Source organism: Ochotona curzoniae, unplaced genomic scaffold (genome assembly GCF_017591425.1).
Source record: "Ochotona curzoniae isolate NIBS_2020 unplaced genomic scaffold, NIBS_Ocur_1.0 scaffold_4505, whole genome shotgun sequence".
Taxonomy (NCBI): domain Eukaryota; kingdom Metazoa; phylum Chordata; class Mammalia; order Lagomorpha; family Ochotonidae; genus Ochotona; species Ochotona curzoniae.
The window spans coordinates 34,867,867-34,892,859 of NW_024467118.1; the positions used below are offsets into that span (position 1 = coordinate 34,867,867).

Sequence of the window (24,993 nt, forward strand, 5' to 3'; positions counted from 1 at the left end):
TTTTCTTGTGTTCAAGTTTTGGAGCTACATTAAAAGCCCTTTCTTTAAGCCATCAAATTTTCATTAATTTTTCCAGAAGGTCCCATTCAATCAATTTCTTTTGTTAAACACACACACACAAACAAAACCCCTCTTATCCAGATATGACCACTCAATTCTACAAGACACTTTTTCTAACAACTAGTCTTCTATATAAGTGAGTACTTACATGAAATCAAACTCTAGACAGACACTGTCGGCTCCAAAAATAATCCTTCTAGCACAAAAGCATTTACCACTTAGGAGCCGGAAATTGATGAAATGGAATGCTTTCTTTTTGAATGATGGAAGAAATTCAATTATTTCTACTAAACAAAAGATTCAATTCAAATGATTTTATTTATCTGGAACTTTTTAAACAGTGAAGTTGAGCTAAGGAGGGGATGCAGGAGGACAGATTGTCAAGCAGGGATGGTTGGGTTCCCTCTCTGAGGCTCCACAGGAAGTGTCCATTACTGCTTCAGTTCTCCACCGGGTCCAAGCCGTTCCAGGCCAGTGAGAGCGCCTTCGCCTTTCTTGAGGAAGGTGCTTCTTCGGTAGCCTTTAGGCTCGCCAGGAGTTTCAGTATTTGCCACTGTGGATGCACAAAAGCTCCTTCTCCTCCTTTTCTCAGATGGGTCAGAAGAATCGGCAGCAGGGCCCTTGGGGTTCTCGTTGCCTGAGCCGGAGGATACCGTTTCTCTTCTGGGAGACCTATCTTCCAGCCCTCTGCTGTCAGCCGTGCAGATTGTTCTCCTTCTGGTTTTTTGGGAAGTGAGAGGAACAGAAATCCACACAAGCCCTTCATTCTTATCTGAATCTTTCTGCAGCCGCGTGCTGCGTCGCACCTTTATGTCACCATTTGTTCTCTGGAAGCTTTGCTCTATGGCGTTTGATAAATCTTCATACAGTTTAGAATTCTCTGTACTGATCCCTACAGAGCTGCCGCTGCCGTCTGGTGACTTGTGACTGCCGCTTCCTTGCAGAGGTAAACTCTGCCGGTGGGAACAATGCACCGGGTGCCTTCTCTGTTTCCTTGAACTGCAACTTGTAACATTGCTCTGCTCCATGATTGCTTTTCCCACATCCTCTCCTGAGCTTTCACATTTTTGATTTTCAATTAAAACATTTTCCGAACAGTTATATTCATTTTGTGAGTCAGACATGAAGTGATTGCATTGTGGTTTTCCCTTTGTGGCTTCTAGGATGTCATCCTGTTTTTCACACTTTATGTCTTCTGGAATTTTAAAGACTCGACAAAGACTTTCTGCATTTTGACCAGTAGCAGAAAGTTCTTGGCACTGTAGGAAAAGATCAGGTTTGGAATTATCTGACACAACATGTGCTTCAGTTACAGATGAACAGTAAGTATGACTATTTTCATTTTCATTCCCATTGTTCAATTCCATTTCACTTTTCAAATTATTTTCTACTTTTGGAGCATTTTTAATTTTACTAATGTCCATGGTATTTGCACCAAATGATGAGGGATTTTTCATGTAAGAGTGGTAAAATTCAGACATATCACATTTATTGAGGCTTTGATTCATATGCAAATCTTCTGGGTTCTGAGGCAAAAGGTTCTCTCTTGTAACTGGATTTTTAGGAAGCTTCATTTCTTCAAATTTATCATTTGAGTTGAAATCATCTATGGGTATGTAAATAAGTTCAAATCCAATTAAAAAGCAACAATGAAAATAAACTTTAAATGCATTAAACAGGCCCCCTATAATCTTTGTCTTAAAAGCTTTCAAAAAAAAAAATCACAGATCTACAAATGTTAAACTGTACTTGTCTCCATCTGTCACTTTCCTCCCCTGTAGTTCTTCCCCAATCCACAAATTAAGAAAGCAGAGGTTTAACGCATGAATTATTAAAGCACACAAACTCAGACCACGAAAATGAGAAGACATTCTAATTCTTCCTCCAATCCAGGGTGTTCCCACACTACAAGGTCCATTAGCATGCGGCAGAATGAATTATTGAAAATGGGCAACGTTGGGCTTCTGAAGCTCTCCAATCCATGTATTCCCTGAAGTATACTGCATTCTCAAAGTCAGTCAGCTTGTTTTCCAAAAATTTTCTCCTTATTCCTCAGACTACCTTTAATCTTCCAGAATGGTATGCACTGTGCGGCCTTTTCATGTCTATATGGCACATCATAGATGAACAAACATAAACCACTATGAAGGATTTTGAGATTGCCAAGGAGTAGTCTACATGAGTTTAGGTTTCGTGAGTTGTCAGATCTCAGTACTATCATATGCCATCTCCGATCTCAGATTTTAAGATTTTTAATTGAGCAAATCAACATAAAAGATCTTTAAACAAAACCCAATTGTAGGATATAAAAAACAAAGCTGAGCTCAAGGTCTAGAAAAACAAGTGCTTTAGCTTGAAAATATAAAAACTTAGATGGCTTAAAAAAAAATACAAAGCTAGAGAAAAACAGCTCAGGCCCACCAAATCCGTTTGGAACCTTCATGAAGCTTCAAATTTGCATTTATATATTTCTTTTATAAAATTCAGCATATTAAAGAATAAACATAATCGAAGGAGGCAGAAAAGAAAAAAAAGAGTTAAGGAAAAAGAAAAAGAGAGGAATAGAATAGATGGTTTTATACCCTTGTAGCAGGTGATATTATTACTTATAAAGGTATTTCAGATATTTTAAAAAATAAATTCTCTTATAGGATACAAGATGGAAAAATTATATAAACCCACTATTCAATCATCTTTTGAATAATTTAAGGATTAGGAATACGACAGGAATATACCTTGGTTTCTACTCTCCAGGAGGCTATAGCGTGTGTGTGCACAGAAGATAAATGACTGTAAACCCAGGTGATAAAGGTTCAATGCAAACAAAAAGAGGCAGCATTAAGCCAGACTAAAAAGAGGTGGCTCAGCAGGCCTCCTGTGCCAAGATATTCCACATGAAAAGCAAGGGGCCAGGGAAGAGTGGGATCCTGTTTGTGTGTGATCATGCAATTCTTCTTGTTTATATCAATTCTTCTTGTTCTATCCTGAGTTTAAGCAGTACAAGAAACAAGTCTACAGTGGTATATATTTTATTTTCCCTTAAAATCCTACACATTATAAATGATACTCCATATATTGCAATCAGAAGGCAAGCTAGTACTGACAAAGGTAAATATTTTGAAAATTACTCTACCGTAGTATCAGTGCACCAAGTGGATATATTCTCATTATTTTCAACAAGGCTGATTTTATTTGAACTTGGACATTATAAACCAAGAGAAACTCCAATACATTTTTTAAGCCTACCAGGATATCAACTGACTTGATCTTTACTTATGAACAAAGTTTTTAAGGTAATCAAGCTCAATTTATAAGTACTGATGGTTCAAAGTACCAACATAAATCAACAACACAAGACAGATTTTTGTTTCCTTTAAGAAGCTTTGCTGCTTCTGTCCTTAACTATGTAAGTTAGGTAAGACAAATCAATCACCAAGACAACACCTTGCTCATATAATGATGGACGTATAGTCAGACTGGACTCATTTTAACAAAATATTCAAGCTGACCAGATAAAATTTATTTCTCCTAAAAATACACACAAAATCTTGTATCTCTGTTTCACTGGAGAGAAAACACAGAGATTTCCTAAAATGTCTAAGCTACCTTCTTTAACAAATGGTAGGTAATGCTGAGTGCCCCTCTAAAATTCTTGGGACTAGCAGTGCTTCACAAGTCAGGCATTTTCAGCTAGGATACTTGCACAGACACTGTAGATATCTTGGGACTGGCATTCAGTCTAAATATGAAATCATACTTTATATGTGCCTTGGAGTCTATACGCAGTATTTTAAATAATTTTGTACATGAAACCAAGTTTCACCATGTGAACTTTTTTGCTTTTGGCTCAATAAGAGTCAGGGGAGGGAGCAGGTGTATGGCCTGGTGGTTAAGCTATCAGTGCCTGGCCCTACCCCTGACTCCAGTTTTCTGCTCACATAGATCCTTTAACATTATTAAAGGCAGCCAGGATGGCTCAGGTGATTGGGCCCGGACTAAATTCCTGATCTCCTCCAGCTTTGTCCCCCAGCTACAGGTCTTTGTAAGCATTTGGGATTAAACTACTAGTTGGAGGAGACAAGAGAATGCTCTTGTGAGCGCGCTCTCTCCCCCTCTCTCTGGTTGTGCCTCTCAAATACACAAAAAATCTGAACTAACTTAGAGATGCTAAGTTTGTATTAAGAAATGCTACCATTTTGACATATGCACAGTAAGTAGCGAATAGGAGAAATGGAAGGAAGGAGTGAGGGAGCAATGGCAGTTGGGAGGAATGCAGGAAAGAAATGCAGGGAAGGGCAGGTACCTGACCACATCCTCCAGGGGCCTGGAGCTGAGGGCGTCGTCTCAGAGACCTCAGGCAGCTCAGGAATCGGACTTAGCAGGGGCTTCTTGGAAGCAATGTCTCTCTTCCCGTATAAAGATTTCTGAACACCTTTCTTTCCCCTTCCTTTCCTCTTTCTGCAACTTTTTATAGAAACCTGAGAAAATGCATTATTAAAGCATTGTAAATGAAAAACAAAAAGAGCATCATGTACAACTATGATCCTTTAATTTCCATAATATCTCTATTACCTTTCATACAGCACTGTCTTTCTAAAACCTAACTTTTATAGAAAAATCTTAGGCTCAGTTATTACATTTAAACATTTGGGTAGTTCAGGCAAGGGTTAGGAGACTGGTAGTTTAGACAAGGCTTAATAAAATATGAAGCAAAGTTAATTATAAATTTTGCAGTGCTTTCCCACAAAGCATTTACCAAAATTAGTGCTGGATAAGCAGAAAACAAAAACAAAACAAAAGTTGACCAGACTCAAAAACATGATATTTGTTACCAGATCTGGACCAGCCACTCAAGATAAACCTAGTACTGCTCATACATCAGGTCAAGAGACTGCAGGTAGGAATCCACTGGTTCTATCTGTACTGAACATGTACAGACTTCTCATTTCCTAAACAATACAGTGTAACATTTACACAGCATATACATAGTGCTGGGTATTTTAAGTCACCGAGTCATGGTTCAAAGTATGTGAGAGGATGTGTACAGGTTAAGGGATCTTCCAAAAGCTCAAGAAAATGTATAATAAAGCCACACATAAAGATTTCAAAACCGAATTTATATACCAGAACAAATTTATCTTTCAAAACAACATAGCTCAGAGTTTTGTGAAGCACTCTCCTATGCAAACACGATGCCATTTTATGTCAGGGATTTGAGCATTTGTGGATATTGCAGGGGGGAGAGGGTGGCAGGGATAGAAGGGAAGCTTCTCGGAATCAACCCCAGTGTACAAAAAGGCATGCGGGGTGAGATTCAATTATGACTGCAAGACACACAACTGAGACACAACTGAGACACGAGGCTTGGGTTTTTTGTTTGTTTTTTCCTTAAGAAAAGACTCCAGGAGAGGTCAAATGCTGACTGAAATACTAGGAGGACAGACTAGAAGGAACAAATAAATATCTTAAAGAAATGGAGTTCACAAATACATTTATTTTGGTGTAAAAAAAAATTTGTTTACACATGACAGGCCTTTAAAATGTTCATGAATAATGTATGTTATGAAACATCCGTTTAATTTCATCTTCTACAAACGTTCTGAAGTATTGCTGAATTGAGCTTTTTCAGAAATAAAAAGCTAGGTGTGGGATTGAAAACCAACAGAGCTGTCTTTCTGGTTTCATGACAAATATCTGTAACACGTTTCATGGAAATGTGTGTGGATTGAGAAGATGGGTACTTAGTCTAAGAAAAGTGCTTAAGCTAGGTGCCATAGACAATTTAAGCTCCAAGCCAAATCTCAAACTAGTGTGAATTGCTATGGCTGATTCCTGGACTGGGGCAGAAGGTTCTCGAAGGGTAAGAAATGCCGAATGCATGAGTTTAGAGTGAGGGCAGCACAGCACAGGGGTTGTGCTGGTTAACAGCTGCTGGATTCACGTACGAACACTGGAAGCTAACAGATGAAGGGCCCTGGTGTGCGATGAGTACAACGAGGGTTCAGTACATAGTGACTCCTGGAATAACTACATTCGTGTCTACATTGAAGAAAGAGCATTTGGTTGACAGCATACAAAAATCTGATGTGACTAATGGTGTGAAAGAGGGATAAGATCCAAGAGTACAGAAATGGCAGTGAACTGTTTGTTCTTTGAGATATCTATAGAAACCCTCTAAAAACACAACATTCCATGGAAAAAAATAATTTTAGAACTACACAAGAGGAATGTTCATCTTGGTGATTTATAATACACATTTAACATTAAATCCTCTGAGAAGTACTCTGTATAAATAATCTCTACACATTAGGAGCATGCTGGGTTAAAGAAAAATATATACCTATTTTTTCATCGAACACCTACTGAATTCCATGGAAAAGCTGGAGAAACATCGGCTTGTGAATGAATGCAGAAGCCAAGTGCAAAGAAAAAAAATTCACTTGGGATTCATAGATGAGCGCCAAAAGAGCTCTTGTGCTAAGCAGATCTAGACTATTCCATTTCACTTATAGTCATAAGCCAAGCCACCCCGACTCTCTGAACCTCATTTTCCTGCTTACAAAACGAAAACATCACATTCCACACAAAGCTGGGATAGGTACAAAATGAGTTAACAACTGACACTAAAACAGTATGTTAGTTCTACTGAGAATTGGTAGGGGAAAAGGAAACATTTTAATAGATAATAATGTTCAACATGAGGTTGTGATACATGCATAAAATATGAAATGGTTAAACCAAGCTAATCAACATCTAATTTTTAATATCAACTACTACTACTATTATATTGAATGCTGTGGTTTGAATGAGATTTTTCCTTCAAAGATTCATGTGGTAGAGTCTTGGTTCCTAGTGAACTGTTCAAGTGGAACTTAGTACAAGTAGATTGGGTACTCGAGCCACTACTCCTGGGACAGATCAATGCTGATTTCCAGGAGTCTTTGAGTTCCTGAAAGAACAGGTTGTTATAAAAAGAACAAGAGGTAGGCTTTTGCAGTAAAAGGTTAGGTTGCCACGTGGGAGGACCACATCCCATACTGGAGTGCTTGACTCCATTTTTAATTCCAGCTTCCTGATAACAAACACCTTGGGAGGTAGCAAAGGATGGCTCAAGCACTTGGGTGCATGCTACTCACATGGGATTTACAGATTGAGTTTTGGTTTCCTGATTTTGACCTGTTCCAGCTATATCTGTTTGTTGTATGAGAATCTCTGTCATACCAATAAAGCAAAAATAAGCAAAAATGGAAGTACAAAAATAGAATAAGACTGGTCCCTGCCCACTGTCTGACTTCGAGTCATCGTGAGATTTCTCCTTCTCACAGGTCTTCCTGCTGTGCCATCATCCACTGTGAGGTAACATAGCTAAGAGTGTCCTCACCAGAGGCTGAACCAAAGGGCAGGGCCGCTCAATTTCTGACACTCAACCTCTAAAACCATAAGCTAAATAAAGCTCTTGTAAAGTATTTAGCTCTCAAATACTCTGATGATAGAAAATGGATAAATGGGGTAGGATCCAAGTCCTTTAGGGGGCACTAACATACTATGGTTATAGCTCCTAGAAGTTTTTGGTTTTTACATAAGATTTTTTAAAAAATCCCTTTCTAGCATGACATCAGAAATTTGTGTCTATATAAGATGCCCCCAGGAGCTACAGGAGTGTTTGCTTATAGTAGCTTCTACAGAAAGAGAAATTCATTTATTGAGTGACAAGCAATAAGTATGATAAAGTTAACAAAGTTTGGTAAACATGTTTGAGACTAAAAATTCTGTTTTGTTCTGTTGTAAGTATACATCTCTGCCTCCTCCCGATAAGTAAATAAAGCACCTTATGTTGCATCTAGCAGTTCTATCTATGAGGTGATTCCATCAACAGAGGCTAACACTTCTCAAAGAATCTGAACTGAACGCAGAACAGCATGGACGTCTTGCTTAAAGACTAATGAAAGAAGCCACATAATCCAGAAATGGTTAGCAGCTTTATGAATAAGAGCAAAGGACACCTGAAGGTACTGTCCCAAAGTGACTCTGTTTACTCCAGAATCACAAATACTGCTCAATAGTGAAATCAGTCATGAAAAAGAAAGAAACGTCCATCTTAGTTTTATTCAAACACTTAAAGTTTCAATTAGTATAATATCCAGATTCATCTACTCTGTCGATCCCCCCTAGGGTTTTTCTTTCTTTATGGGTGGATAGGATTCCATGGAATATACACACATTTTCATTACCACTTCATCCATTAGTGGAAAACCTAAGTTGATTCACTTTGAGCATTGTGAGTGCTGCTACAAAAGCAACACAGCACACATACTGACTTTACTTTGTCTGGATATAAATACCCAGAGGTAGGACTAGAGAATCACACAGTAGTTCTGTTTTTGGTTTTTTTTTTAAGAACCTTCAAACTTCCCTGATTTAATTTATTTTTGCAAAAGTTTCTTTCCCACCCCCCATCCTCACCAGTAGCTGCCTTTTGTCTATCGGAAAACAGTCATTCTGACAGTTGCAATATGTCATGGTGGTTTGCTGGGCATTTTTTTATACATACTATTCATTTGCATGTCTTCTTTTGAAAACTCTTTTCAAGTCCTTTTTTTTTTTAAAAAAAAAAACATGGGCTGTTTTGTGCTAGTGATTTGTCTGAGTTCCTTAAATACTTTGAATATTAACCCTTTATCTGTTTATCTATAGATACCTCCTCTTAAAAGAGCCTTTCCTCACCAACTGTTTACCTGAAATAGAGCTCATACTTGACAGTTTTCAGAAAAATGAACCACTCTTAAAAAGTTTCTAAAGTGGCAATTATTCATTCAAAAATGTTGAGAGGTAGAGAGAGACAAAAAGAGCACTCCCTCCCATCCAGTGATTCACTCCCCAAAGGACTGCAACAGTCGGGGCTGGGCTGGGACAAAGTTGGGAACTTAATCCAGGTTTCCCATGTGGGTGGCAGGAAGTCGATCACAACATAGCCTTTGCAGGAAGCTGGACCTGCATGCAGCCAGAGTTGAGGAGTGAACTCAGGTAACTCAAGGCTAAACACATGCTCCAGGCATTCTTACTTTTAAACACTATAGGAATTAGGTGTTACTTCCTATTTCATGCTAGTGTTTCAGTGCATTGCAACCACTTTTCCCCATAGTGAAACTGTTTCATCTTTGGTCCTTGGGAGCCCCACCACAATAGCTTTGGGTCCAGTGGTTCCTTTCTAGCTCTCTAGTACAGAACTAGGCTTAATTTATACATTTGCTATTATAAACCTGAAAGCAGCCATTTTACCAAGGGGTTGGAGTAACTTAATGTTCAATTCTATTTTGCTGAAAGGTAGAAATGCAGGGCACACAGAATATATACTGATGTCCCATCTTCTTCTTCACTCTTCCAACGGTCCCAGGGCCAGGGCTGAGCCAGGCTGAAGTCAGGAACCCAAAACTCCAGCAGGGAGTCATCCCCATGTGTGGTAGTTTTCTCAGGCAAATGAGCAGGGAGATGAATCGGAAGCTTAACCTGCTGCACTGTAATGCTGGTCTCATAAGTTATTTCTCAAAAGGGGGTATGTGTGTACACACAAACACATACACATATATGGATCTTTAATGAGTCATTTGAATGCATACTTTGGAATCTCAATCAATTGAAAACAATGGGTTTTGTAATTTTTTCAAAAGCTGGTGACTCAAACGCAAAAAATAGGTATAGACAAATGACTGAAGAAAACCTGAGCCATTCAAATAAGCAAAGTAGTTGTTTTGAGATCTAGTGGAAACTTAATTTTTAGATGCTTACCATGTGTGTCTATGCATGAGGGAGTGAAATTCATGAGTTTTTAAAATGTTAATTCTGAGGCCTGGCGGTATGGCCTAGTGGCTAAAGTTCTCACCTTGAACGTGCCAGGATCCCATACTGGCACTGGTTCTAATCCCGGCAGCTCCACTTCCCATCCAGCTCCCCGCTTGTGGCCTGGGAAAGCAGTCGAGGACAGCCCAAAGCCTTGGGACCCTGCACCCGTGTAGGAGATCTGGAAGAAGTTCCTGGCTCCTGGCTCCAGATGGGCATAGCACCTGCCGTTGCACTCACTTGGGGAGTGAATCATCGGATGGAGGATCTTTTTCTCTGTCTCTTCCGGGTCTCCCACACAGGTGCAGCGTCCCAAGGCTTTGGGCCATCCTCGACTGCTTTCCCAGGCCACAAGCGGGGAGCTGGATGGGAAGTGGAGCTGCCTGGATTAGAACTGGTGCTCATACAGGATCCCGGCACGTTCAAGACGAGGACTTTAGCCGCTAGGCCACCACTCCGGGACCAGAAATGTATATTCTTAGAAGTGGGTGGCCATAATTTGCTAGGCTTGGCAGAAGAGATTGGTGTAACTGCAGAAAATGGAATCTAAATGATGTAAAGGCAGAAAACCAAAAACTGGGTGAAGATGCTAGCTAGACTGGATGGCTGCCAAAGGTTGTAGATGCGTACAAGTGTTGAAGACTAAGTGCTAGTTAACATTTTTAAATATGTGGAGTGATTCTGTGATTGGAAGAGAAGTCCAACAAGTAACAGATGAACGGATGCTACACTCATCTCTAACAAGCCAGTGCAGTGCAGGCCATGTGCAACCCTGACGAGTGGTGACGGAAGAGTTCAAGAAGATGTGGGTGACCTAACTGAGGACGACTGCTCAGGGCTTCCATCACCAGCCTAGGATGGTAAAGCTGAACACCTTGGAGGAACGAAAAGTGCAGGAAGCAGAATAAGGCCCCACTGTGCAGAGCCTTGAACAGAATATATAATATTCTAACCTGCAGTCACTCATATTTTGTCAATGCTGCTAAGACCAGAAAAACTTGACCAATGTGTTAAGAGACAAACTGGCTGGGTGAGCCTAACCTGAGAAAAGTGTCAAAGGCCACCTAAGTGAAAGCAGGTCAACTTTACCACTGTAGTCCTTTAACTCCTGACAAGGACTGAAGCCCAATCTTGAGATCCAAGAACGAAGCCTGCCCAGTATGATAGCTGTCTTTCTTTCCGGACAATGTAAAGATGGTCACACTCAGGCATGTCCCCAGTGGCTGATGAAAGCACCTATGCACAACTTTGCTTAACTGTGGTGTTATACAAAAACCAGGGTCACAAACTTATAGTCAAAAAGTTAATTTATGTGATTTGGTAGTTACTGTTTCATTTCCTGCTCCTTAAACTTTTTTTTAAGGAAGAAGAAAAAACAGTAATCTTCATATGGTAAGATGTTAAATTTTTTAAAATGTCCATCAGTTTCATATGGATGATTATTATTTATTGTACTGGCCATACATAATACAAGGATTAACACAGAAGCAAAGATGTCCTTCAGGTAGAAATAGTTGAGCATATAAACTTTTATGGCCAAATGCACTTCAGGAAAATATAATTTTAACAATCTTGATCCAATGTAATTAGAAAAAGTTTCAGTCCTATAATTTTCAAATCATATGACAACGAAGTACAGCCGTTTTACTCCTTGTTTCACCTTGAAGCACACTCACCTGGCTCTTTTTAGGGAGTGCTCTGCTCGCATGCTTGCTTTCCTGCGGCTTTCTCTGATTAATTTTTTTTTCTTTACAAGGCTGAGTTTCTGTATTAAGCAAGTGGCAAACATTCTCTTCTACAAAACTGGTCAATTGCTACAAATAAAAATAAAAGGAAGGACATGATAGGGTACAAGCAGTAACATCTTAATAATCACTTTCACTTTTGTTTTTCCTCCCACAATGCTTCCACTATTTTACATCCTATTCCTTCTTAATTTATTACTTTCACTGAAATCATTTTAATCACAATTCAAATGGGAAAGAAAGTCATCAATTTCTGACCTATCAAACAAAGATACAGAAATACACACATACTGTCAATTATAATGAAATTATGGAATATATATAAATGCACCAGCTATTATTTACATTCTGACCTTGTTATACGTTGGTATACTTCAATGAACTTAATAAGATTATACATATTCAAAACAAGTTTTCAAATAGGTTATCTTCCATGTGAAAATAGCTTATTTTACTGGATTTTTACTCTCTAACAAGATTAATTAAAACCAAATCAGCAAAGCATCATTATTCTGAATTACATATGAGGTAGGATATGGTATTAGTTTTTAATGATTCTGCTCAAATTTAACCCACTATAATTTGATCAAAAGCACTGTGTTAAATACACTCACCTTCTTTCTGTTAGAAGTCCGTGTTAGTCTAACATTACAGGACAGTTTCTCGTGGTTATTTGAAGAGCTAAAGGTATCAGTGCCTGACAAGCAAGACACAAGCAAATTCAGGGAGGCTAACAAAAAACTAGAACATGCATCACCTTCTGGCAGAACTGGACAGTCTTGGATGATCAATTTTCTTTTAATACTATATCTAAACATTAAATAATTACCAATAGGAATAAATTTATGATGCAGACTTTTTTTTTAAGAAAGCATGTTACTTTTACTGAACTCTCAGAAACTTTCACCACTCTCCCAGGACTCTGCTTAATGTATTATCATGCAAAGATAATGGACCAAATCATATTACAACAAAAGCAAATATTTTCACTTATGCTCATTTATTCCAAGATATATTATATATGACAAAACTGCAGTAAGGGCATTAATATAATCATTAAAACATTTTATTTAATTTCACAAAGTTCAGGAAAAATTTAATGTGTTGCTTTTAATAGAATAAGTGTAAAGGCAGCAATTACATGTTTAAGAGCACAGACTTTGGGATGTGACAGTCTAGTTCAAACATTGATCTACTTTAAACACATGGCGTGGACTACATGCTAGTAAGCTTGGATTGTATCAGTGAAAAGTCATTAGAATAATTTTGACCAGGGCCAGCATAATGGCGTAGTGTGGGCCACTTAAAAAGTATGGATAGATGTCACAAAAACGTCATATTAGCATTGACTAAACATTTTTGGATATATGAGAATGATCTTTTTAATCCAGATCATTTCAATTGTGCAAGCCATGAACAGTTTGTTTCTGACACTGTAAGCATCAACAGGCTGGTTCTACTGCTTACAGCAACTTGAAAATGGAGTACTGATCTCAAGAAGTCACACATGGGTGCTTATGAAGCAAAGAATCTGGAAGGGAAAGCAATCGGTAGGTGACTCCCCACTACATTTTCTCTATTACTTGGTTTTTAAAACTCAAGTTTAAACTGCTCTAACAAATACAAAATTTCAAAACAGAAAATAAAGTGATTAGGTTTCACATACTGAAAATTACATTTATGACTATAAATAACAAAAGTTATTACCTGAAAGAATCTCAGGGATTGGAGACTTAGTAGGAGTTCCGCTTGTAAATGTGATGTGCAATGGTTCTATGTTTTCCTAAACAAAGATAGAAATCAGGCATTTTAAAACATAATGTGCCCAAGAGAAAAAGAACTGAAATCTACTGATAGAAAGAATTGTAATAGTCATAAAGAGAAATAAACTTTAATGTCAATGAAAAAAATCCCTTACATATGAAAATATGCAACAATATTTACTAATCATATTTATAATGAAAACATGTGCACTAAAATAATAATCCATGAAATAAATGTAAATATTAAGTGAAAGTAGCCATAATGGTTAAGTTGCATTTTGGTTTACTTAAAATCTTACATAACTTTTAAAAGATAATTTATTAATAATCACAAGCTAATGTTGTGATATTAAGGGAATCCCAGGGTACAATGGCACTTATAAACAAATATACATATCAAATGTCCTCACATTATCACCAGTAAGTCAGTAACTTGATTTTTCATAAACAAAACTTGTGATATTGAAAAAAATTCCTTTTATCACCAGTTTGCAAAACAGATGTTTTATTAAAACCAGAGACGAATGCTGCATTTTGTCAAATAAATACTTTCTAGATGACCACTTTGTTTTTATTTTCAGACTATCGATGAGTTATTCTGATTCTTGTTCTGAAACTGGCTTTGCATTGCTGGGATAACTCTAAGATGGTTATGATGTATTATCTTTTCATATACGACTGTCACTGTCCATGCCCTCAATGATGAACATATCACTGGGTATAAACAACTATACTATAGTAATGATACAGGGAAACTCAGGAGGGAGGGTATTGGGGAGCGGAAAAAGAAAATCCCAGGGTCTATGAAACTGTATCATAAAATAATAATAATAATAGAAAGAAGTTTAAAAAACTGATTATATAAGCAGTGGCATGCAGTGGTGGTATTTTCAAATTTCTTGTTCTTGGAATTCATTTAAGATCTACAGGTTATAATTTCTTATTTAAGAAGTATTTTTTTTTTATTGGAAAGTCCAAATTACAGAGAAGGAGAAACAGACTGAAAAATCTTCCATACACTGCTTCACTTCCCAAGTGGCAGTGACAGCTGAATCTGAACCAATCTGAAGCTGGATGGAAGATCTTCCTCTCTGTCTCTCCTCCTCTGTATACCTGACTTTCCAATAAAAAAATAAATAAAATATTAAAAAAAAAGTGAAGAATTAGTTAGCACCTACATGGAAAACAGATTAAACCATTATATATCATTTAGTCGGCCTTACAGCATTTATTGCTCATCACAACACAAGTAAGACCTGAGAATAATATACATGTTTATTGCATTTCCACTTACAAGATTCTCCCCCTTCTCATCAAAGTTTGGCTGTGATAACTGCTGCAGAATAGGTGACTGCTCCAGTGGCAAGGGACTACCGCCGCTCAAGTCCGTTTTACGAACAGGTGTTCCTCCTTTCCGCAATGGAGTATTTGCAGGCAAAGATTCATCAAACACCTCAGGGCTTAGCTCCTCTCCAAAAGTGACTCTTTTCCTCTTCCTCATATTTAGAAAGGCTGATGCTTTGTAATTTTGATCTTCTACATAGAATAAATGGAAATACGTTTTAAATAAATGGAAATAAATGGAAATACATAGAATAAATGGAAATATGTTTTAAAAATTAAGCTCGATTATTTGCCTAAACGGCATACACTAGACTTGTTTTTAACTATTGTATTTAGCTGTAAAAGGCACAGTCTGTAGAGCAAATACAAAATAGAAAAGAAAATTTGTAGCTAAAAGCAGGTAATAGATTAAAAAGTAGAATTTCACATGACTATTTAAAGTTTATCAAATCAGAATAGAAATGTCTTTTGTAAGTTGCACAAGTAAGAATGGATAGGACATATCTGATGCTCTCCAATGGGATTCCATTCCTCTTACCTGTGCTAATGCCAACTCAGAAGGATCAAGGCATCAAAAATCCACTGAAAATTCCACATACATGGCAAATTTTATTAGCAAGAGATATATCCCAAGCATAAGAGCAAATAAATTTCTTACCTGCTTTTTGTTCTTTGCAACAGTTGGCAAGATGTGGAATTATACTTGGTGTCCCATCATCACAGACGTTGTCATGGTGTTCCTAAGCAAAATAAGTGTTAATCAATAATTCTATGTACATAATGACACACATATTCATTAAGAATGGCAATTTCGACTTTCTTTTCTGCTAGTGACAAATACTCTAGAAATGAAGACTACCATTATTTTCATAAACCAGGATCCCTAGATATTACTTTAGCACATGGCATTTCAGCAAAAATTAAAGGAACAGAAATTTTTAATAGTGGGTTATCTTCATCCCATCTTTGATCTAGCAAATGAAGGCATGAAACATGCCAGTGACTAGAATTACAGCAAACTATATGTCTGTATGTGATATTTGATGAGACAGACCATACAGTCTGAGGTGTAAGAATTCTTAAAAAAGAAAAATGCAAACATGAAAGTATAATAGGGTGTTTTGTCTTTTAAATATGGAAACTATATATTTTATAAATGTTTAAAACTCCTGTCCACATTATTACATTCTTGAGAAGGCAACAAGCATTTATTCCTCTGTTTACCCAAATAAAGATTACAGGCATGCAACTTAGTTGCAAAGGGATACTGTAACCCTGTGACAAGGGCACAGCTCAGCAGAGCAGGACAGGAGACAGCACTTCGGCAGGATAGTCAGGTCTAGGAGTTGTTCCAAGTCTCACCTTAATCATCACCTGCTTTTCCAGCCTCAACCTACACCCCTGGATAATCCTTGTTTCTGGGAGCTGTTCTTTTTAAAAAATAATGGCTTATTTATTTATTTGAAAATCAAAGTTACAGAGAGGGAAGAGACAGAGATCTTCCATCAAGTGGTCCATTTCTCAGCTGCAAATGTCAAGGTCAAGCCAGGAAAAAAAACAGGAGAGAGAAGCCTTTCCCAGCCACATTAACAAGGAGCCAGATAAGTAGTAGAGTAGCCGGGATGTGAACCGATGCCCACAAGGGATGCCAGCAGAGCAAGAGGCAGCTGAACATGCCACATCAACACTGGTCCCTCCTTTTCCCCTATATATCCACTCCAACAACAGCATCTGCTCTAAGTAACAGGCTTACCCTAAACAGCCCTTCTTACTCTTTTCCAAGCCAGTTTATTTTCCTGACTAGGAAAATGCATATACTACTAGCTTGAATTAAGGTATACTAAGCTTGGATTTTTAATTAAAATCACAAAAATAAGCAAACAACTCAAATTTCATTTGCCTATCAACTGGCCAGCTTAGTAAAAAGATCACTGGATGTAAACATCTTAGGCTGCTAGTGTTAGTACTTAATGGTTGCTGTGTCAAATTGTTAATAAGATATTAAGTTCTTTCAGAAGATAAACACAAGACATGAATAAGCAGTACTATATATGTGTAGCAGTAATAGACAGGCAGTGACAAAGGGAGAGACACTTTCCATCCAACGGTTCACTCCCAAAATGACTGCAACAGACTGGAGCTTCTTCCATGTTTCCTACATGGGTGCATGGGCCTGAGAACTTGTGTCATCCTTGGATGTTTTCCCAAGCTATAAGCAGAGAGCTGAACTGGAAATGGAGCAGTCAAGACTCGAACAGCTGTCCATACGGGATGCTGAATTTTACTCAATGCACTATAGCACTGACCCCAAAATCAGCTCTTTAACTGAAAAAGTCATTGAAGCATTTAAAATGGCAATTGAGTGATACATGATGCAGCACAGTGGGTTAAGCTACCATCCAATACGCCTATATCCCATGCTGGCATACCTGAAATGAAGTCTAGTTGTTCTGTTTCAAATTCAGCTTCTTGCAAATTTGCCCCTGGGGTCTCTGCCACACCCACATGGGAGACTTGGTTGGGGTTCTAGTGTTATGGCTTTGGCTTGCCAAGCCCCCACTATTACAGCTATTAGGGAAGTGAACAAGCAGCCTTTCAAACAAAGAAATAAATTTTTTAAAGATATGACAGCAGCTGATTAATTATCTATATAAATACATGGTAATTTGGTTAATTTAAGTTTTCAAAACAAATGTACAGACAATATATTCAAAAGTTTATAGTTTGAAAAAAAAGACCTGCACATATCCCACTTAATGCGGAGACTGGGGAATGACTAGGTGCAGCAGGTTAACCTGTTACCTGTGATGGTGGCATCTCATGTTGGAGTGCTGTTTCAAGCCCCAAATGCTTCACACCTCCAATTCAGCCCCTTGTCAACATGCCTGGAAAGGCTGCAGAAGACGGCCCAAGTACTCGGGCCCTTGACACCTACTTGGAAAACTCGGATGGCGTTCCAAGCTCCTGGCTTCAGCCTAGCTCAGCCCTGGCTGCTGTGGCCTTTTGTGGATTATATAAATGGATGGAAGATCTCTGTCACTGCCTTTCAAATAAAAATGTTAAATAGTTGAAGTTATTCTCTAAGGTAGTCAGCACTATCATTTTATAAAATAGGAAAAGATGGACATAAGAAGGATAAATACTTTGTCCAGCAAAACAGAGTCAGGACTAGAATTAAATCATTTGCTTTAGGAAATCCAACTCTGCTTACCTGTAAGCTCTCTAGATACGGCTTAACAGAGGGTTTCTTCAGGACAGAACGAAGGACAAAGGTCTCAGTGGACGGGAAGTCCCTCTTGTATGCAGGACAGGCTGGTGATCTGATGTTCGGGACTGTTGGCAAGTTCATTTCTGTCGTCAGTGTGCCAAATGAAACAGTATCCTCCCACCGTTCGCCCTCCACACAATCAGCAACCTTGAGTCCTTCAACGTAAATAAGTAAATGTGAGAGGCAGATGATGTCTACACTTCTTTAGGCTCTAGATCAAACATATCCATAGTTTATGTATTTGCAGACGATAACAGACTCTTAAGAAATTTAAGAGTGTGCACTGTGATATAGCTGGTTAAGATGCCCCTTGGGACCTGGCATCCCATACTAGAGTGCCAGTGCAAGTTTCAGTTTTTCTGCTTCCAATGCAGTTTCCTGTTCATGGGATTTGAGTTGCTGTCACCCATATCTGAGACTGGAATCAAGTTCCTGGCTTATATGCTTTGGCCTGGCTCATTCCTGGTTGTTGAAAGAATTTGGGAAGAGAAACTGCAGATGAAACAGCTCTCTTAATCAGCCTGCCTTTCAACTACCTACACAAATAAATAACCTCAAAAAAATACCCACATTTTATTCTTGTAAATTTTTTTTTTAAAGATTTATTTTTATTATTTTTTCATTGGAAAGGCGGATATACAGAGAGGAGACAGAGAGGAAGATCTTCCGTCCGATGGTTCACTCCCCAAGTGGCTGCAACGGCTGCAACTGAACCAATCCGAAGCCAGGAGCCTCTTCTGGGTCTCCCACGCGGGTGCAGGGTCCCAATGCTTTGGGCCATCCTCGACTGCTTTCCCAGGCCACAGGCAGGGAGCTGGAAGGGAAGCGGGGCTGCCGGGATTAGAACCGGCGCCCATATGGGATCCCGGGCGTGCAAGGCGAGGACCTTTAACCACTTGCGCCACCGCATCGGGCCCTATTCTTGTAAATTTTGCTCATGGAGTAACATTTGGCTTTCGGGCCCAGTGCGATACCATAGTGGTTAAGGTCCTCGCCTTGCATGCACCTGAATCCCATATGGATGTCAGTTCTAATCCTAGCAGCCCCACTTCCCATCTGGCTCCCTGCCTGTGGTCTGGGAAAGCAGCCAAGGATGGCCCAAAGCCTTGGGACCCTGCACCCGTGTGGGAGACCTGGAAGAGCTCCTGGCTTCAGATTGGCTCAGCTCCAGCCGTTGCAGCCGCTTGGGGAGTGAACCACTGGATGGAAGATCTTCCTCTCTGTCTCTCCTCCTTTCTGTATACCCAACTTTCAATAAAAATAAATAAAATAAAAATAAATAAATAAAAATCTTTAAGAAGAATTATGCATTTCAATAGGAGTTTTTTTTAAAAAAAGAATAATGCAGCTCTCTTTTAATCAAAAGCTATTAAGGTTAAATTAAGCCCAGCCCCATACTTAATTTAACCTTAATATCTATGCCCTTTTACAAGATCTTATGTTTCCTAAAGGTGCACTGAGATACACCACAACCCTGAGGGGCAACCAAGCAGCCAGCAGGAGGAGCCCAGCCCATTGTTACAATCATCTGCCAGTCCGTCTTATCTCACTGCAGCCTTTCCGCCAACAGCAGGTTTTGTAATATTCTGAAGGAAAATACCAGAATCAAACTGAGATCTTCAGAAAGAAATAAAGAACATTAGAGATGGCCTGTGCCTCGGTAAATGTAACAGATGATTTCTCCCTCCTTCAAGCATATATGAGGCACTTTAAAAAGTTTGTGGAAAATGGCGCTAGATTTCATCCTAATGCAAAATTTGGAAATTCATGCACATACAAAGTCTTAAAAGGTTCATGGAAATGCATATGATCAAAAAACACTATGCATGGATTTCATTTTTGTTTGTTTTGGGCCAAAAGAAACTTTTAATTCCACTTTGCCCCATAAATGGTTTTTAATTCCCCTCACATAACTGTCTAAAGTAAAAACAGTAACATCTTTTGGGGTTTATAATGAAATAAAAAGGTAATATGAATTACATGAACTATACATATAATTTGAAAGTCACAAAAGCCACTTAGAAAGTGACAAATAGTTTGTAAAGTTTCTGTATTTACTATAAAGTTATACAATATTAACTCAAAGTAGACTCTGAAAAGAACATATCCTATTATCCCTAGAGGAGCAATTTAAAAAGAGTGTAGAGGTATGGTTTCAAAATGCAAAATGCAATTGAGTGGAATTCTAAAAATAAAAATACATGTTAACACAAAGAAAGCAAGAACAGAGCAACAGGCATACAAAAGCAAGATGAGCGCATCTGCTCGGATGACCTAAGTGACCGGTACCACAGGAGTACTTGACCCATCAATGCTTTAACGTGCCAACTAGAAGGCAGAAGTCACCCGAATGCATGAAAAGCTCTAACTACACGGCTGTAAGAGTTTCACTTCACAAATAAAGACAGAAGTAGAATTAACATAAATTTAAAACATCCCGCTAGTCACTTTCACTCAACACAAGCACACTAATTTGTAGGAAGGGTAAAAAGCTTTGAAATGTTTTTTGTCCTTTTTACTCCTTTCTACACATTTAAAAATATGGAAATTATGTGTGATATCTGGAAAGACACTCTGCTTAACATATTTAGAGAGCTATAGTTTAGACTAGATTCTATCTATTTTGAAACGTCACTAACTTATATTGATAGTAGTTTTGAAAAGTTAATATATCTTACGTAACAAGAACTCTAAAATACCTCTATAAGGTTACAAGGTTCTGAAAGGCAGAACTATTTTGGTTTCCCGCAAATGCAGCATACAGTTCAGGTACACTAATCACAAATATCTACCAAACTGGATAACAGACACAGATACCAGGAAAAAATTAAACACTTGCCTTGTGAGGCCTTTGTGAGTTCTAAACATCCAGGATGTGCTGGGTCAACTTCAGATGACTTCTGGGGAAACATTTAAAGAAGTATTACATCTTAGTTTTTACAGTATTACTGATACTTTTATGAAGAGTCAAGTAAGCTTTATGGATCACTTATAAATTTGGGATTTAGTCACCCTTTGTCAAATTCAAAATTATACAGGAATTCAACAAAAGTACTCATTCTCATTATTTTTCACAAAATAACTTTCAATATCCTAGACAGAGTTTAAAGGGCACATTTTTATTCTCTTATTGAAACCTGTAAACTGTATCATCTGCTATATATTTTTAAATTTATTTTTTATCTTTATATATATATTAAAGAATTCTCAAAAGTGTTAAGGAAGTATCTAACAATGGCTAAGGGTGACAAAAAATGTAAGAGAGAAAATAATTTGAGAAATCATTTCTCAATAGTGATGCAGGTACAAACAATTAAGTTCTTTATAAGATTAGAGATGACAAGCCTAGTGTTTTGGCTCAATTGTTAGTCCTCACCTTGCATGTGCCAGGATCCTCTGGGCAACGATTTGTGTTCCAGCTGCTCACTTCCCATCCAGCTCCCTGCTTAAAGCCTGGGAAAGCAGTGGAGGATGGCCCAGGTCCTTGGGACCCTGCACCCATGTGAGAGACCCAGAAAAAGCTCCTGGCTTTGGATTGGCTCAGCTCTGGCCGTTGTGGCCATTTTGAGAGTGAACCAGCAGTTGGAAGATCTTCATTCTCTGTTTTTCCTTTTCTAAATCTGCCTTTTCAAAAAAAGAAAATCTCAAAAATAAAAAAAGACTTAGATGGCACAGGTACACAGGAGCCCACTGGGCCCTGAGAAAAGCTCTAACTCTAATGGTGACAGGTACCTACTCTCAGGAAGGCAAGGAGAACCTCCATATCCAACCAGAAATAGAACAAGAAGCAAGAAAAGCCAGTCAGGACACCAATTCCCCTCTTCCCCTCTCACAGGGCAAGAAAAAAACAGATCTTTAAGATATTTGTCTCCGAACATGAACCAAAATTCATATTGGTTCTTATCTTAGGTAATTTTGACAATATAGGTATTTTAAGTCACAAAATCTGAAAAGCTATGTGAAAGAAGTGACAAAAGCAAAAGAACTACTAAAAGCACCCCGCGGCCCAGGCAGTTGCTCCACCAGCCAGAGGCAGCAAGCGGCAAGCAAAGCCTTCCAGACCTGAGGAGCATGTGGCATTTAGAACCTCCATCCTAGTTACCACTGCGATGAAATCACATGATCACAAGTCCATCTTGCCCAATAGGTCAGAAGTTGCTTGAGGGTTAAGACTGCAACTTACCCTCAATTAAACCATTATCTTCTAAAGCCAACAGTAACAGGCAAGATACCACAACTTAACCTTTTTATTGACTTAGTAGTCAAAAGCAACTTATTTATGAAAACTCTAATAAGCAATAAACCAACCCATGTATGCAAATACAAGTATGTGCAATTTATAGTACCAGTTACTACAGAAGAAAGGCCCTGAAAATCATAAAATTGCCTACACAGAAAACCCAAGCTTCATGTTTCTACATGCAAATTACTTTGGAGAAACCTGCAGAAGTTTCAAGTGTACATACTCTGCCTGTGTCGACGTTGAAAATATGGAGAGCCATGACTCGGTCTTCGGCCTCAGTTAGTTCTTCATCAGAGACATTCTGAGAGGATACTCTTCGACGTTTGGATGGCATCTCTGCAGGATTCTCCGGCCGCTGACTTTCAAGGTTTTCTTCTGTGGCAGTACATACAACACATAATAAAAATGGCAAACACAAGGGAAAATGTTTTCTTTTGCTGTATTATTTTAAAATTTTGTTCATAAAATGATTTTAGTAAAAAAAATTGTTGTCTACTCAGTGGAAGCCTAGCATATATTTTTGTTTAAAAAAAGGTGTAAGGCGAGAGACCATGATAATTAAACAGTAAATTCAAAATGAAACAAATTTGCATTTTGGATACAATATCTCTTTTAAAATACCTGAAGAAACCTACTGCTTAAGTAGCTTTTCCTGAGTCAGAGTTATGAGAAGTGATAACCTGTCTGCTGGCTCATTCCACAGATGGTTGCAATGGGCCAGCCTGAAACCAGGAGCATCTTCTGGGTTTTCCACAGGGTTGGCAGAGTCCCAATTATTTAGGAAATTTCCTGCTGGGCCCAGTGCAATAGCATAGCACTTAAAATCCTCACCTTGAAGATGCAGGTATCCCATGTGGGCACCAGTTCTAATCCCGGCAGCTCCACTTCCCATCCAGCTTCCTGCCTATGGTCTGGGAGAGCAGTCGAGGACAGCCCAAAGCCTTGGGACCTTGCACCCGTGTGGGAGACCTGGAAGAAGCTCCTGGCTCCTGGCTTCAGATTGGCTCAGCTCCAGCCATGGCAGCTGTTTGGGGAGTGAACCACTGGATGGAAGATCCTCTCTGTCTCTCCTCCTCTCTGCAGATCTCACTTCCAATAAAAATAAATAAAATCTTAAAAAAAAAAAAAAACCCAAGACTTCTTGCTGCTTTTCCCAAGGCATTAGCAGCATTTGCAGAAAGCTCAGTCAGAAAGTAGAGCAACCAGGACAGAATGCCCACATGCATCACAAGTGTTACAAACATGCTACAGAGCTGGCCTGAGGAATGTTTTTTTCTAACACTGTTTTGCTTTGGGTGTAAATGATTTTGTTTAAAAAAAAAACAGTAGCATAAGACACTAATCCTTTGTCTGCAATGCCAACATCCTGTATGGATGCTGCTTTGTGCCCTGGCTGCCCCACTTCTGCTCCAGCTCCCTGTTTATGGCCTTTGCAGAAAGTTGCAGAGGATGGCTCAAGTCCTTGTTCTTTGCTTTAATGGCATTAACACAAAAACAAATTATTGAGATAAACTATACATGCTATGGATGAGGAATTCTGCAAACAGATTCAAATACTGAAAAGAAATCAAACTGAAATAGTAGCAATAAAGAATTCAACGAGCCAAACAAAGTACAGTGGAAATCTTCAGCACCAAGACCAGGGAAGCACAAAGAAACAATATTTGCTCCAGAAGATAAATCCTCAGAAATAGTAGGTCTGACCAAAAACAAGAAAAAATGGGGAAAACTAAAAAAAAAAGAAAAAAAATTAAGTACGAGGAGGACAAAGAACTACTAAAGGTCTGATCAGGAATAATCTACACATTACATTCGTAGTGAGATAATCAGCCAGATCAGGGTTTAGTTTGGAAGCCATTCCCCACACCATCTAGGTGTTGACTCTCACTGACCATCTGAGAGGGTACGGTATTGTAATGTTGTGTACCCAATTCCCTCACATGCCCCTATAAAAGCTGCTGATGAGGGTGGGTCGGTCGGTCGGTCTCTCTCTCTCTCTCTCTCTCACTGCTCTGGCACTCCGACTCCTGGCCTCCCTGGTACCTCTGAGGACAGGTGTCCCCTGAGCATGGCCCCTTTGTTTGTATTACTCATCCTCTGTTTACTGCTTGGCTGAGACAACGAAGAGAGCAATGTTAAGATGCTTTATATTCCTGGTTTGTGCGCTGTCAGGAGTTCCAGGAGAGGTGAGGCCTAATAATAGTGGAATGTGAGCAGGGGGCCAGGGAGGGGTGAATGTCTACAGCTCTGTATATCCAGGTTATTCGTTGCATGTCTCTTTGGATAACTTATATTGTTGGAGAAGCTGGGACTTAGGTCTTCAGCTTAATGGATGGACTTCAGGGTAAAGACCATTTGTTCCCCTTCGGGTTTTGATATGGACTTGTGATTTGCTATTGTGCTCTATTATCACCAAGCTTGGTTAATAAGGACTCCTTAATAAACATTAGACTAACAGCTGATTTCAACCCAGAACACTATACACAACAGAGCGCTCTACCTGAAGATGAAATAAAGACCTTTGAAAACAATTGGAAACTGAAAGAATTAGGCACCACCCACAGAGCCCTGCAACTGATGCTTCAGGATACATAGAAAGAGAGGGTGATAATCACCATAATGAAAGAATATGAAAGGAGAAAATTTCATCAGAAAGGTGCAAAGGAAATTCAAAACAATGAGAACTTTCATGGAAAAAGATAGTAGGACCAAGTCATTACATTTTTTTTAATT

General features: G+C 38.7%; 1 protein-coding gene across 1 annotated transcript in view; it reads right to left on the reverse strand.

Moving 5' to 3' along the window:
* Window positions 1-362: 362 nt before the first annotated feature.
* Window positions 363-24,993, reverse strand: part of CDCA2 (cell division cycle associated 2) — a 41,513-nt gene continuing 16,882 nt past the window's right edge. Inside the window, exons 6-15 of the mRNA XM_040966041.1 lie at window positions 22,484-22,635; window positions 20,857-20,917; window positions 17,961-18,172; window positions 15,408-15,489; window positions 14,700-14,941; window positions 13,350-13,425; window positions 12,257-12,339; window positions 11,574-11,711; window positions 4,364-4,538; window positions 363-1,666 (exon numbers count right to left, since the gene is read on the reverse strand). Coding sequence (XP_040821975.1) covers window positions 492-1,666; window positions 4,364-4,538; window positions 11,574-11,711; window positions 12,257-12,339; window positions 13,350-13,425; window positions 14,700-14,941; window positions 15,408-15,489; window positions 17,961-18,172; window positions 20,857-20,917; window positions 22,484-22,635 — 2,396 coding nt within the window. The 3' untranslated portion in view covers window positions 363-491. The remainder of the gene's footprint in view (window positions 1,667-4,363; window positions 4,539-11,573; window positions 11,712-12,256; window positions 12,340-13,349; window positions 13,426-14,699; window positions 14,942-15,407; window positions 15,490-17,960; window positions 18,173-20,856; window positions 20,918-22,483; window positions 22,636-24,993) is intronic.